Source organism: Eptesicus fuscus, chromosome 5 (genome assembly GCF_027574615.1).
Source record: "Eptesicus fuscus isolate TK198812 chromosome 5, DD_ASM_mEF_20220401, whole genome shotgun sequence".
Lineage (NCBI taxonomy): Eukaryota > Metazoa > Chordata > Mammalia > Chiroptera > Vespertilionidae > Eptesicus > Eptesicus fuscus.
The window spans coordinates 58,318,550-58,333,090 of NC_072477.1; the positions used below are offsets into that span (position 1 = coordinate 58,318,550).

The 14,541-nt window shown below is 39.5% G+C and overlaps 1 protein-coding gene across 1 annotated transcript in view; it reads left to right on the forward strand.

Moving 5' to 3' along the window:
- The window catches only part of ATP8B4 (ATPase phospholipid transporting 8B4 (putative)), a 219,869-nt gene that overhangs the window by 21,117 nt on the left and 184,211 nt on the right, over positions 1–14,541 (forward strand). The window contains exon 4 of the mRNA XM_028147700.2: positions 6,510–6,568. Within this exon, the coding sequence (XP_028003501.2) occupies positions 6,510–6,568 (59 nt within the window). The remainder of the gene's footprint in view (positions 1–6,509; positions 6,569–14,541) is intronic.

Below are 14,541 nucleotides of genomic sequence, written 5' to 3' on the forward strand. Positions count from 1 at the left end.
TGAAGCTACCCTCTTCTTCTCCCCTAGAAATACAACCCTGAAAGGGGAAAGGAGGCAGGTGCTGCTTGTGGTTTAGGCTTCCCTCACCCCACCCCAATTCATTCTGGAATCAGAAAACTGTGGATTCTGGCAAATGGTCCTTGTACTCTCCCACACCATCCCTGGTCTTGTCCTTTGCTCCCCCGTAGCCCTTTACCCCAAGCACCACCCCTACAGACTGGGAGCCAGCCTCCTTCCCATGCCTATGTCTCTCCACAAATCTCGTTAACAAGAGAGGGAAGAGCTGGAGAGGGAAGGGGCATCTGGGAGGACCCTGCCCCATGGGCTTCACACTTTGTTAAAATCAAACCTATATTTGCTTCCACTCCACTTTACTTTTATAATTTAAAATAAATGTTTTTCCTGTTGCATTTTCTTGAATAGTTATTTTTGAGGTGGTCTTGTATATAAATACTCTTACATGACTAAACATTTTTTTTTATTGCTCCTTCACACTTGCTTATTTGTCTGGGTATAGAATTCTAAGTTCAAAAAGATTTTTCCTTAAAACTGGAAGGCATCAGTCCAATGTCTTCTGTCATCCTTGTTGCAGAAGAGAAATTTCATGGTCTGATTCTTATGTCTCTGGGACTAATCAATTTGTTTTTCTTCTGGAAGTTTTTAATGTTTTGCCTTTGTTTTTGGAACTCAAAATTTTACGCAGAACTGTGGGCCCACTTTCTTTCATCTTGATTGGCACTTGCTGACCCTTTCACTTTGAAGAGTTATGTCTGACTCTGGTGCAGGGAAATTTTCTTCTATTTATTTGAATATTTCCTCCCAGTCATTGTTTATGTTCCCTTCTCCTAAGTTTTCTTCTCACATTTTCCTCCTCTTTGTCACTTTGGAATGTATTTTAGGAGATTTCTTCAATATTATTTTACAGTTTGCCTATTAAACATTTTAACTTCCAAGAACTCTTTCTTGTTCTCTGTTTTCTTTGTTCCTATCAGCTTATTCTTGTTTCATGGGTGCCATGTCTTCTTGAATATCCTTCAAGGTACTAATGAGAATAAACAAACAAACAAACAAACAACCCTCTTCCCCCACTTGTTTTTGTTATTATCTCTTCCACTTGGGTTCTTCCTTTTCCTTTGTGCTATAGGTTTGTCTCAGATTTCTGGTGACTTATGGTTGCTGGCTTGTATTTACAAATGGAAGACTGGATGGATTAGTGTAGTTGCAAAGGTCCTTATCCTTACCAGGCCCCTCCTTTTAAATAGGAAAGCCAGTGATGTAGCCAGTTCACAGAGAGGTGCTTCTTAGTCCATTCTGGCTGCTATAACAGAATACCATAGACTTACTGGCTTACAAACAACATGCATTTATTTCTCACAGTTTGGAGTCTGGCGAGTTCAAGCTTAAGGCATCAGCAGATTCAGTGGCTGGTGAGGGTCTGCTTCTTGGTTCGTAGACAGTTACCTTCTTGCTGTGTTCTCACACGATGAAAGGAGCAAGGGAGCCTCTTACAAAAAAGCTCTGACACCATTCATGAGGGCTTCACTCTCATGACCTAAATACCTTCCAAAGTCCCTCCAATACATTGGGGATTAAGTTTCAAATTTGGGGGAGATATAAACCTTCAGTCTGTAGCACTGTGTGTTGTTAGTCCAGCAATGTGGCAAACCCACAGCTGCGGCAGTGAGGCAGGCTTTCCAAGGCCTGAGTCTGCTGTAGCTGACGTGGAGGTTCAGAACTGCTTCTCTCTTAGACCTGGCACCCAATCCTGGTTTCTTCTCCAGGCATGTTGCCTACTCCTTTAGTGGGCAGGGAAGCAGGTATGTGGCCCAACTGGCTTAATTATTATTTAATTATTCTGGTGATGCTCCAAAACTAAGGTGATCAGATAATTTATTTTCCAAACTAGGACACTTCTGAGATTAAAAGGGAACCCTATTATTTCATCAAGACAATAGGCATAAACTGGACTGTCACCCTAGCCCAGTGGTCAGCAAACTCATTAGTCAACAGAGCCAAATATCAACAGTACAACGATTGAAATTTCTTTTGAGAGCCAAATTTTTTAAACTTAAACTTCTTCTAACGCCACTTCTTCAAAATAGACTCGCCCAGGCCGTGGTATTTTGTGGAAGAGCCACACTTAAGGGGCCAAAGAGCCGCATGTGGCTCACGAGCCGCAGTTTGCTGACCACGGCCCTAGCCATAGCACACTCTCAATCTTTGTATTTATTGACTAAATTTGGAATTTTTCTGGGCTTCATTGGAAAGACCCACTCTTCTAATTTTTTTGGTTAGAACTGCTCCTATCTTTTTTCCCCCCAACTTGATCCTTATTTCTATACTATTTTCTAGACTTTCTTTAAAATTTATGAAGCTCTACTAAACCCCACTCTTATTTTCCAGCACTGTTTTGTTTCTATTCTTTTTTTTTTTTAAAAAAACCATGTTTTCTGTCATGTTAGTGGGACCTGAAAGGAAAGGGAGGTAGAAAGATATACTCAGTTTGCTATCTTGAACGGGAAGCTCTTTTACACCACTTTAAATATGTGCTGCATCGCTTTATTGTATATCTGTGTGGTGTATCACTTTGCTCCTTTTGGGAACCAAATGCAGTGATAACAGTTGTTCAGCAGTGAGCTTACACTAGTGAATCATAAATCCCTTGGTGAATTCTTAGCTTTTATTACTCTCACTTCTGGAAGGAAATCACGATGCCTATGAAAGATCAGGCATTAAGTCATTGAACCTCTGAGCAATTCTCAATGGGAGTTGTTTATGGGGGATTTCTTTTGAGCTTCCTCTTCTTGCAGGATATGAATTATTGCCAAGAAGCACCCACTGTCAGCACATGAAAGAATGTCAACTCCTGCAAAGACAATTCAGGCCTATCTTAGTCAGGTTAAAGGCTGGAAACTGTAGGGATTTAGAACCAAAGCCTTTACTTTGCAGAGCTCAGTGAAGGGTTGGAAAATCTTCTGCCAGGTTTAGGCATGAAAACTCAGTTCAGAAAGACAATACTTACTGGAAGTACAGAAGCAAAGATGAAGACTTAATAATAAGAATTTAGAAGCAAAAGGAAGACTTCCTGGCTCTAACAAGGTCTCATGGGACAAGAGCAATGAGGATACTCAGAAGAGGATCCACACTTCCCTAACATAGAAATTACTTCTTTGGCTACTTTGGGAAAGGGCTAATCTCAGCCCTTGGGGAGGGTGGTTACATGGAGACACTGGACAGGAGTCAAGATTCTGGTGTTTGGAGTGAGTAAAATTAGACGCAGAACTATAAAATGTTATACTTGGATATGCTTCATATAAATATGAAATAAAAATGATCATCATCTAAATATATATGATCTGAACTAAAGCCAATTAATATGCAAATTAGCATATCCAATTTTTGATTTGCAGCTAAAGTTAATTTGTAAATTACTTAGAGGATGCCAGTAGACCAGGGTAACCTTTGCCATACAGAAGAGGCACCCCACCCCCACCTTCCTAATATTAATACCCATTGTTTTCCTGTCAGCAGTTTTACTATATCTGAGTTAAGGTAGGGGTATATAAACAGGGGTATATTATAGCTTTTAAAGCTTTTAAGTCCCCTCACTCTCCAAAATACTATTTTGAGCTTTGATAATTTTGCCCTTTGTTGGGGAATCAGCAAGAAAGAGGGGATGATGCTTTTATAGCCAAAGTTCTTAACCTTCCAGGATATGGTCGGTTAAGAGGTTGCTTCCTGACGGGTTCTGGATTTCAGAGTTGTACACATAGGGGAAAGGCCCTCAGGTGTCATCAGCTGTGGACATCAATCCAATGTTGTTCTTATCAGCAGTTAGGTAAGCTAGACTGAAAAACATGAACAATCATAGGGAACTGACTTCCTTAGTTGGGTAAGAAGGAAGCCATGTAAGTGGATGTCAAACAGACAAATACTCTTCAAATGGTAGAAACTCAACTGTAACCAAAGACAGAGTGTCATTTGTCAGGAGCATTCCTCAGAGGTGAACTTCATACTTGGAATTTGAGCCACAGGGGCTATAGAGACATTTAGATTCTCCTTGGACTTTTGGGAAAATGTAGTCAGTTCTTATAATTTATGGTACCTGGCATATAGGGGATGGGTGCGAAGATAAGTTCCTTTCTTCCTTCCCTCCCTCTTCATCTCCTCATCTTTCTCATTTCCCTTCTATTTTCAGCTCTGCTTATATTTTCTTTTCTCTTGGTCTTCCTTTTCCCACCCCTAATATGTGCTTCTAAGTTACTTTCCACCTCCAGTCTTCTTTATCTCTTGTTGTACCTACTCTAAATTCAGACTCTTATCCCTATCCCATACTTTCTATCACCTGTCACTTATCCAAGCAGAGAGCTGCAAGATTCAGGTATTCACATGTGAGATGGTCAGGTCATTAAACCATGAGAATCTAACATTGACATCTGGTGATTAGTTGGCCGACCTTCTTCCCATAGCTTTCATTATTCCCTCATTACCCTTTGTCAACGCTGGACCTGGCAAATATGGAGCAAGAACTTGCTACCCGCACTACAAAAATATGCTCAGCTGTTGTTTCTGGGGCACTATCTTTTCCTGCCCTTTACAAATTTTAATTTCTGCACTATCATAATCTTTGGGGTTGTTTTCCTTTTATTTTGTTATTTGTACCTGTGTTTGCCTTTGCTTTTAGGGGATGTAGAGGTGTTCCGTGATAGTAGCCACAAAAATCAAGGCACCAGAGAATATAGAAGGACTTTTCTGGAAGATACAGGTGATCTGGAATGAGGCAGAAGAGGAGTGCTAAGATTGCGTTCATGAGCCTTCGTTCATGAACCCCTCCATGGGCCCCTATGAGTGAGCCAAACCAGGGGCCTGCCCCTCAGGCCAAAGCTATGGAAAGCAAATAGGTCTCTTTCTCAGAAAGACTGGAGGTTTGTTTCAGTTTGCCATCTGTTCAGTGCCCTGAGGGTGGTAGTCTGCTAGGAACGGAATTTCTGACAGCCCCAGAGGACCCAGGAACGAAAGCTCCCCTGGCCTCCAGAGCCAGGTGATCAAGGGGCATCCCCTGGGTGGCAGCTGCAGAAACCAAGTCACAAGACATAAAAACCAGGGCACCAGACATGTGTAGAAGCTCCCCTCCAGGAGATACTGGTGTTCTGGTGAGTGGCAGAGGTTAGTGCGTGAAGATAGTGCCCACTGGTTGGAGTAAGGCAGAGGAAGATTGAAAAAAAAGAGGAAAGAAAAGGAAAAGAGAAAAAAGGAGAAAAGAACACAGAAAAAAGGAGGAAAAGAAAAAGAAAAAAGGGAGAAAACAAAGATGGCACCTGCTGGCTTTTGTAAGGCAGAGGTGGAACAGGAAGATGGGCCCGCCAGCATCCCTCCTGGGGAATATCCCAGCAGACACCTCTCCTCAGGCCAGTGCTTTAAACCAGCAAGTGAGTCTTTTCACATCACCTGGGCACTTTCAAAGGGCTGTTTCTATGCTGGGCGCTGGGGTGGGTGAGTCTATGTGAGCCCTTTAAGAGCCAGCCCTCAATTCACTGCAATACCCTTCTCTCATGGGTGTGAGCCCCGCTGGTCTTCAAAGCCAGATGTTTTGGGAGCTTGTCTCCCAGCTGCCAGTTTTAAAAGTTGAGGGGCTCTGGTGTGGAGTTCGAACCCTTTGCTCCTCAAGAAGCTCCAGTTTTGAGTTTCCTTCTGATTGTGGGTTGGTGTGGGGTGTATGGTAAGATTGTGTCTCAGCCTCTCCTACCAGCTTTGATGTGGTTTACCTGATGTAAAGGGGTTGCTCTTGCAGTTTTTAGTTTTTTTTTTTCCCTGAGAGGAAATGTTTTCATATATAGCTGTAGATTCCGTGTGTCCATGGGAGAAGGTGAGTACACGATCTTCCTATGTCACCATCTTGAGCCAGAACTCTGCATTTGCTTTCAGAAGAGGTTTTATTTTTGGCTACATCCAGCTGAGGGCAGGTCTCAGTCTTCAGATGATGTGGAGTTCCCCTCAATAGCCTGGGTGGTTTACAAATATCACTTTTGACTCCATGACCATAAGGTCAGCAACTTCACTGGCTGTTTCAGGATTGTTTTGTTTGGCTATGTTATACTTTATGACTTTGTAGCAAAAAAAAAAAATAAAAATAAAATAAAAATAAAAAAAATCCTTCCCAGAGTGGCATTTGATTTCAGCAGCTCCTTCTCCTTTAGGAACTACTTGAAGTTAAGAGAAAGAGTCTTTGTGTAGCTGAAGTGTGTAGAAATTGGAGACACGTAATGTTTTGCTTTATGGCTGGCATCAGAAAGACAATGAGAAACATTTTAACTTTCCATTTTTGGACTTTCCAATACATGTTCCAACATTTAGGCTGGAAAAAAAATCAATGCCCTTCAAATTTCAAAGGAAATAATTATTGTAACCTTGATGAAATTCAAAGTAACCTAAGAGATGTTAGTTTAATGAGTTATATGTTTCTTTGGGTTGAAAATTTAATTTCATACCTGATTTCTCTTTCTCTTTAGAAGTGGAGCGGATAGTAAAAGCTAATGACCGTGAATACAATGAAAAGTTCCAGTACGCAGTGAGTAAAATACTCATAGTATACTCATGCTGGGAAGGCCTTACCTTAAGGGCAGTAGGATTGATGCCTTCTAGAACTTTAAGACTTCACTAGAAACTTTCTTTGTTAGCCCATTTTAATAGCAAGGTGTCATATCTATCTACATATATAAAAACCTAATATGCAAAGTGTCCCCTTGGGAGTTCCACTGACTGGGAGTTCAATCACTCGCTATGACGTGCACTGACCACCAGGGGGCAGCACGGACTGAAGGAAGGCCCTGGCTGGCAGCCGGCAGCTGCTAGGGACCCTACCCGTGCATGAATTTCATACACTGGGCCTCTAGTGTTTCCATAAACACAGAACTTAGTAATATTTATACACTTATTTCTATTTTGCACTGAGTGTTTTTTTTTTTTATGATTATGCGAAGAAGATGAAATATCTTTCCCAAGAATTCATGCTTAGTCCACTTTGGTGCCCATTTGGGCAACTAGAATACACAGGAATAATATGAAATGGGTCTCTATGGTAGTACTTAATGATTGAAGTGGTGGTAATGGCTGATGGATGATGAATGGCATTTGGAGGATTTTCTCTAAGCAACTCAGGCTGTATGTAGGAGAAAGTTTCCAGATCCTGAATGATTATATTTACTGAGTGGTGAGAAAATGAAGAAGTAATATTCCTACCTAATGATTGAGAAGGAAATGGGAATAAACTGAGACTTATTATGAAAAAGGTGAAAGGAGAAATGATAAAGGCCCCTCAAGGATAGTGGAAAGAGTGTTTTGGGATAAGATAGACCATAGTTTGAATCCTTTCTCTCTTTCTTATTTCCTAACTTGTGATCTTGATTTGTCTATTTCTCTGAGCATCAGAGTTATTTCTTGAAATGTGGAATTTTCCTCATAAGATTATTTACTGAAGGATCAAGTGAGATAATTTATATAAAATATTTGATAATAGTAAGACTAGCTAATATATTAATACTTACTATGTACCTGTTAAAAATTTTATATGAATTTTTCTCTTAATCCTAACATGGCTATGGGCAAATACTCATAATAAATCTTAGATTTTCTGTAAAGCACTGGCTAAAGTAAGTTATCAGTGATAAAAATGTTAGGAAGATACTGAGAAATTGGCTAAAATTGTATACTTTTTGCAGCAGGTAACATGCCCCAAATTAGCAAATCTGTGATATTAAAGATATGAAAGTTGCTGATAAATTATGCAGATGATGCAAGAATAGAGAAACAAATGTACCTAAAACAAGAAGATTACTGGTGATTGTGGTAGTAGCTATTTCACCTCCTTGCCCCACTTAATAAGCTATATGGAAGTGATAATAATTCAATGAGATACTTATTGATTATTTACTCAATAAAGCATTTGATGAGAAGATTTTCCTGATGTTCTTAGTACATGTTAACAGTGATAATAATAAAATAAAGTTAGCGATGATGATGATAAGAATAGCTTACACATATATAGTGATTACCATACAAAAGGCATGGTTGTAAGCACTCTACTATGTTAAGCTTATTTAATCTCACAACTCTATGAAGTATTTCACTTTTATGTATGAAATAAGTGTCTCACTTTTATGTACGAAAACATTGAGGCACAGAGATCTCCGTTAAGTGGCTTGCTCAAAGTCACACAGCCAAATAATGATTCCCATTCTCACAGCTGTGTACCAGGTGTTTTGCACATATTGCTAATCTTCCACCAAACAGATAGATGAAATGGGGCTTCATTTAGTAACTGAGGTCACATAGCTAAGAGGTGGCAAAGCTGGAATGCTAATTCATAGTGACCAGAATCCAAAGGTTTTTTTCCCCATGATACCAGGCTGTTCTTTTGACCAATCCTGAAAAACAATGAACAACAACAAAAATAAACAAACCAAAAGTCTCCCAAATCTCTGCTCCTTCCCTCACATACCTACTGGCAAAGTTTTTAAACTCTGGAGGCAAAGGCCGATAAAAGTGATATAAAATGTTACAAATGTGAGGCTAAGAATGACCTTAAATCTTATCCTTAGCATTTGTAGATGAGAACTTGGGTGAAAAATTTACACAAAGCTCAGATGAATGGTGTGATTTCCACAAACACTAAGCCTGGCCAAGAAAACTTTTCTCTTTGAAGGCCGAAGTAAGATATTTCAGTACCTAGAGAACCTTAATTTAACAACAAAGCCTAAAGTTTCAAAGTATATTATAGGACATAGCACAGGCTTAAAAACTATTAAAAGTGCTTTCAAAAGGTAAAGCGTTTAGAACATAAACAAAAGAAAAGGTTAATGATTCTAAGTGAAATTAATTGGTGAGTTAGACATGATATTGTGAAAACTAGAAGGTAGAAAACATAAAATTACAAGAGGAATTTCAGACTGCCAAGACGTGTAAAACAAAGTAGGATTGGAGAGTGGAGGGAGAGCAAGCCAAGTGCTAAAATTATTATTCTCATTATAAAGGAGTTCAAAGGTTTCTTGGTTAATAATAGGAATGAATAATGGAAGTAATGAAAACAGTATTGTATTAAAATATGTTAATATTAAAAATGTTAGAGTGGGCCAAGCAGCCAGACTCATTATCCCTATTAAAAGGAGTTCAAAGTGAATGGTAGTAGTGAAAATAGTTGTAGCTGTATTAAAATGTATTGATGTAAAAGAAAATAGTCTGAAAATGTATTAGATTAATTAGAGCTGTTTTCTGGCTTCATTCAAAAAGAAAGAAATGGTGTTAGAAATCATTGGTTTCCACTAGTTCTTGTTCTCTCCTCACATAGGCAAAGGCACACTCTACTCTCATTCAAATTCTTAATAGAACTTGAGAAGGGAGATGAACTCATTTGAGTGATAAAAAAGTTATCCAGCCTCAAACTCAGAAACTTCAGTAAAGCTGAACACTTAATAACTTTTATCTGAGTGTATTTCATGCACAAAGGTAGATGTGAAGTTTCTAAAGATTTTCTTTTTCTTTTTTCCCTTGAGCTTAATTATTGATCCTATCCAGGAAGTGTACAGGTTTATGTGAGTTGGTGAAAATTTTTTAAAAAAAATATTTTATTGATTTTTTTACAGAGAGGAAGGGAGAGGGATAGAGAGTTAGAAATATCAGTGAGAGAGAAACATCTATCAGCTGTCTCCTGCACGCCCCCTACTGGGGATGTACCTGCAACCAAGGTACATGCCCTTGACAGGAATCGAACCTGGGACCCTTCAGTCTGCAGGCCGACACTCTATCCACTGAGCCAAACCAGTTAGGGTGAGTTGGTGAAAATTTAACCAAATAGTTTTCCATCCAAAAATTGAGATTCCAACACTTTAATTTATTCCTATTATCTTAGAATGTCTTATTGATATTGTGATTATTGGATGGAACCTGTAGCTGCGCTGTGATCGATAGAACAATGACTATTGAGTTTTTCAAAGAGTGTTCACCCAGTGAGACAACATAGCTGACTCAGCAGATAGTGTGACAATGACATCACCAAGACTCTCTTCTACATTTCCCTCCTATTTAGTTAAATGGGACTTTGTATGTTTCAACAATCACCTTTATTTTCTCTTGACTCAGAATAAGTGGTTAAGAGTGGAGTAGAGAAATGTGATCCACCATCATTGCGGGTCTGTGAGCTTGGATTGGACCTCTTTAGGCTCACGTTATGATAACGTGTTTCTCTAGGACCAGAGTGGCATAACAGTAAAACTGTATGTTCCTGTGTGTGTGTGCGTGAATTAATGATTGGTTGTCTTTTTTTTTTATAGAACTAAAAATGATTAAAAAATGATATATTCACAATGTGCCTACTGTATGCCTAGCAATGTGTGTGTTTGTTGACTTACTTTCCAAAGTGGTTTTTGAGGCAATGTACAAAAAGAAGATAAAGCTCAAGGGAATAAAAATACACGAGGAAACGAGGTGGGCCCTAAAGTACATGTGTGGGGGCTAAAAATACATGGATACTTTTCCTCCTACCTCGTAACTTCTTCTGGCTGGGCCCATAACCAAATTAAGAGAGACAGGTTAACAGGAGAACAAGTTTAATACATGCGTATGGGGAATTCACATAGACCGTGATCATTCCATGAAGATTCCGAAGATAGTGAGGAAACAACATTGGGTATCTAAGACATTTTGGACAAAGGGGAAGAAGGGGGTATTAGATTTCAGAAGTGAGAACGGGCTATTTGAACACACATGGCAGGAAAATCCTTGCGAGGCAACTCAGAAACAGTGGGACACAGGGAGTATCTAGCTAACAGACACCCACCTGCCTGAATCCCTCTTGTTTACCATACTTAATTCAGGTTAAGCTAAGGCAGCATCCTAACATCTCCTTCCTAAAGCAGATTTCTCTGTCTGAATCTTAGGCAAGAAAGGAGGAAAGGTCCAACGTTCTTTTGTGAGTCCTTTGTTTCTTAACAAACACTTAAAATCAATATCCCCCAAAGCATATTCAGGGTGGCAGAATATTGGTCCCTTCACACGTTAGCAGGCCCTATTAGCAGGCCCCGTTAGCAGCTTAGACTGGCAATGCGTTGAGCTACTGGGGCTATTAAGAGAAGGGATATACATTGTGCTCTCCATTTTCAAGGAGCAACCAGCAAACAAGAAAGAACTTGACCATAGGTAATCATCCAAAGGCAATGCTAAATTCTAATTGTGTTAGGGAAATGAAGGCTCCAGGTGAGTGGAAGTGTTTGAGGAAGTGTTGTCAGAGGAAATGGGAAATGATTCCAGCCTTGTTTTTCTATTTACCACTAAAGTTAGGAAGGAGCGACAGCAAAGTCCTGGAGTCTAATTGGTGGTGAGGTGTGTGTCGTAGGAAATTGTGGCTCAGATTATAGTATGTTAAAAAAAGAGCTTAAATACGAGGTAATAAGTTTTCAGGAGCTGAGGAGTCACAAAGTGAAAAGGGATTTTATTGCCCTCCAAATGAAATAGACAGATATTCAGATGGAAATGCCCAGGTAAATATGGAATGTAACTTGGGTGAAGTTAGAGCTGCAGACTAGAGATATCTGGAAGGAAGTTCTTAAAGGTGGGAGAAAAGTAGAATTTGTTAAGCAGTGATGACTGAATTGTGGGGTGTTGGGGTGGAAGCTCTCAGTTGAAGACTGGGAGGGAAGGAGCCCAAGAAATGAGCAGAGAGCAGCAAGGATTGAGAACAAAGAGAAGCCAGTGGGATGAGCGCCTAGGGCAGTGGTCAGCAAACTTATTAGTCAACAGAGCCAAATATCAACAGTACAATGATTGAAATTTCTTTTGAGAGCCAAATTTTTTAAACTTAAACTTCTTCTAACGCCACTTCTCCAAAATAGACTCGCCCAGCCCTAACTGGTTTGGCTCAGTGGCTAGAGCATCGGCCTGCGGACTCAAGGGTCCCAGGTTCGATTCCGGTCAAGGGCATGTACCTTGGTTGCAGGCACATCCCCAGAGAGGGTGTGTAGGAGGCAGCTGATCGATGTTTCTCTCTCATCGATGTTTCAAACTCTCTATCCCTCTTCCTTCCTCTCTGTAAGAAAATCAATTAAAAAAAAAAAGACTCGCCCAGGCCATGGTATTTTGTGGAAGAGCCACACTCAAGGGGCCAAAGAGCTGCATGTGGCTCGCGAGCCGCAGTTTGCCGACCGCGGGCCTAGGGGAAGGAGCCTCTCAAGAAACAGGGCTGGGTAGCCCTGTATCTGACGCCTGGTGCCCATGAGATTAAGAACTAAGGAAAAACACCTTTAAGTCAGCAGGAAGCAACCAAAGAACCTCTAAAGAAAACAGTTTTAATTTTTCTTTAAAAAGTTGGGATTTGGAAGTCAGAGGGCAGGAAGAAATGCAAGGAAGAAGAGAGTAGGGTAGAGTCCACTCAATTAAGAATTTGTAATAAAAAGGAGAGAAATACTATAGAAGCTTTCCGGCCCAGGGAAATGAACCATTTTTGAATCACTCGTCTCGCATATTTTGCCTATCCAAGTAGGCAAACGTCCAGGGAAAGGTAAAAGTAAGTATTTTCTTTGGGAGACTTTTGGGATACCCACATGCAGGGACACGCCCCAGTCCTGCTTTAATCCCCAGCCTGATGGGAACTCTGGGTTTCTCTTTCTTTTCTTCACGAGCTGCATGTGTAGTTGCACTGCCAGCATGCGGCAGATCCTCACCAAAAGGCCTGATAACGCAACAACTGAATAGCTCAGATGACAAGCAGCGTGACAAGTTGGAATTAAGTTGTGGAAAGTGCCAGTAACTTGCATTAGTTGTGGGTTTCTGGTTGTTGGTTGTTGCTTTGTGTGTGCGTGTGTGTGTTGGGGCATTACCATAGTAACGGTGGCTTTTTAGCAAACATTGAAAATGCCTTCTGTTTTGCGTGCTGTTATGTGAAAATTATTCTACGTTCTATATGACAGTTTTTATTTATCTTTTTGTAAATAATTTAGCTGTAGGAGAAAAGATAATTTTTGGACATCTCTCCAATTCACTCTGGATTCAAGAGTTTAAAAGTATAAACATTTTATCTTTTTGACATCTGATTTATTTAAAGAGTGTTATTCTTTAGCTAAGCGGTTGCCTGATTCCTTGTTTTCTTAATTTGTTTGATCTGTTTTAATCTTTTGTTTTAGTTTCTGAATTCCTATTCCTAAACGTTCTAAAATGGCGCATTCAGATAGTTAAAAAATCTTGTGTTTTACCCCCTCTAAATTGTTATCTCATTCACAGCTTTATCATATTCAACAAATTCTTCTGTTGTGGGAATTTACAAACATAATCCTTGGTATTAAAGAAATCCAGCCGTCTGAAAACTAGTTTCATAGGATCACAATTTTAATTCATAAATTCCATATTTGGACTATTTCTGTATGGTCCAATAACTATTTTGACAAAGGATTTAATTTGCTATTTTCAGGAATTTGTCAACTTATTTGTCTCTATTTTCACAGCTGGTATGATGTCACTAGCATAATCCCCCTATTCCTCAATAGCCCTTTCATACAAAATTTTAGCTTTATAGAGTTGGCAATGTTTAGGGAGGTATTGTAAGCACAAAACGTGTAGCAAATCCCTCACCTTATGAAATCTGGATTCATGGAATTAGAGTTAGCACGGCCAGTTGCCAGTTCCCTTTATCCGTAACCTCTTTTTATACAGAATACCTGAGGACCAAATTTCACTCAAAGTAAATAGCTTTTTAAAATATATTTTCAGTTTTTGAATTTGGTGACACCTCTTCAGTTAAACTTCCTGGTTACCGATAACCACACCGAGGTTTGGAGTCTAACCTCAAATGCCCGTCAGTGGTGGCTGCTTCTCAGTTAAAGAGGCCTTCTTGCTGAGCAGCTGTTACCTAGGTTATTAGGGCATCTTTAGAACTTCTCATCGTTTAGAGGCTGTCAGTAGGTACTGTTTATCATATAACTAACTGTTGGGGCACTGGAACACACCAGAACTGAGAATTATTTTGTCTTACACTGTCTTTATACGTATTAAAATCAAGAATCCTCTCTAGAATACATAGGCATCTTGTCTGAAATGCCCGTACTTCACCCAAACAGGCTGGAAATGAGGTGGGAGTGAAAACCTTCGAATAAGATGTGTGTGTGTGTGTGGGGGGGTGAGGGCAAGGTTAGTCTGCATGTAAACATTAGCTTTTTATAAATATTGTAACTGATGAGTATAAAGTAGAAAATATAGTTATACATTTGTTCTCTAAATTGTTAAACTTTAAAAATATAATTGGCTGCTAAAAATAGAGTGCTGTTACATGTGAGGAAAATTGGTGCCACTTTAAAAAATGAGATCTTGGGCCATAAATGCAGCTGAACTAGATATAAACATTAGTTCACAAATTAATGCTGTCAAAGGAATGAGTAATTGAACCAATGACACTTCATTCTAAATTATGTGGTGTGATCAAACACAATCACCCGGAATTTTTATATTTTTCTTTATACAGAGGTTATGTATTCTGTGTTTTTTTTTTTTAAGAGAACATTT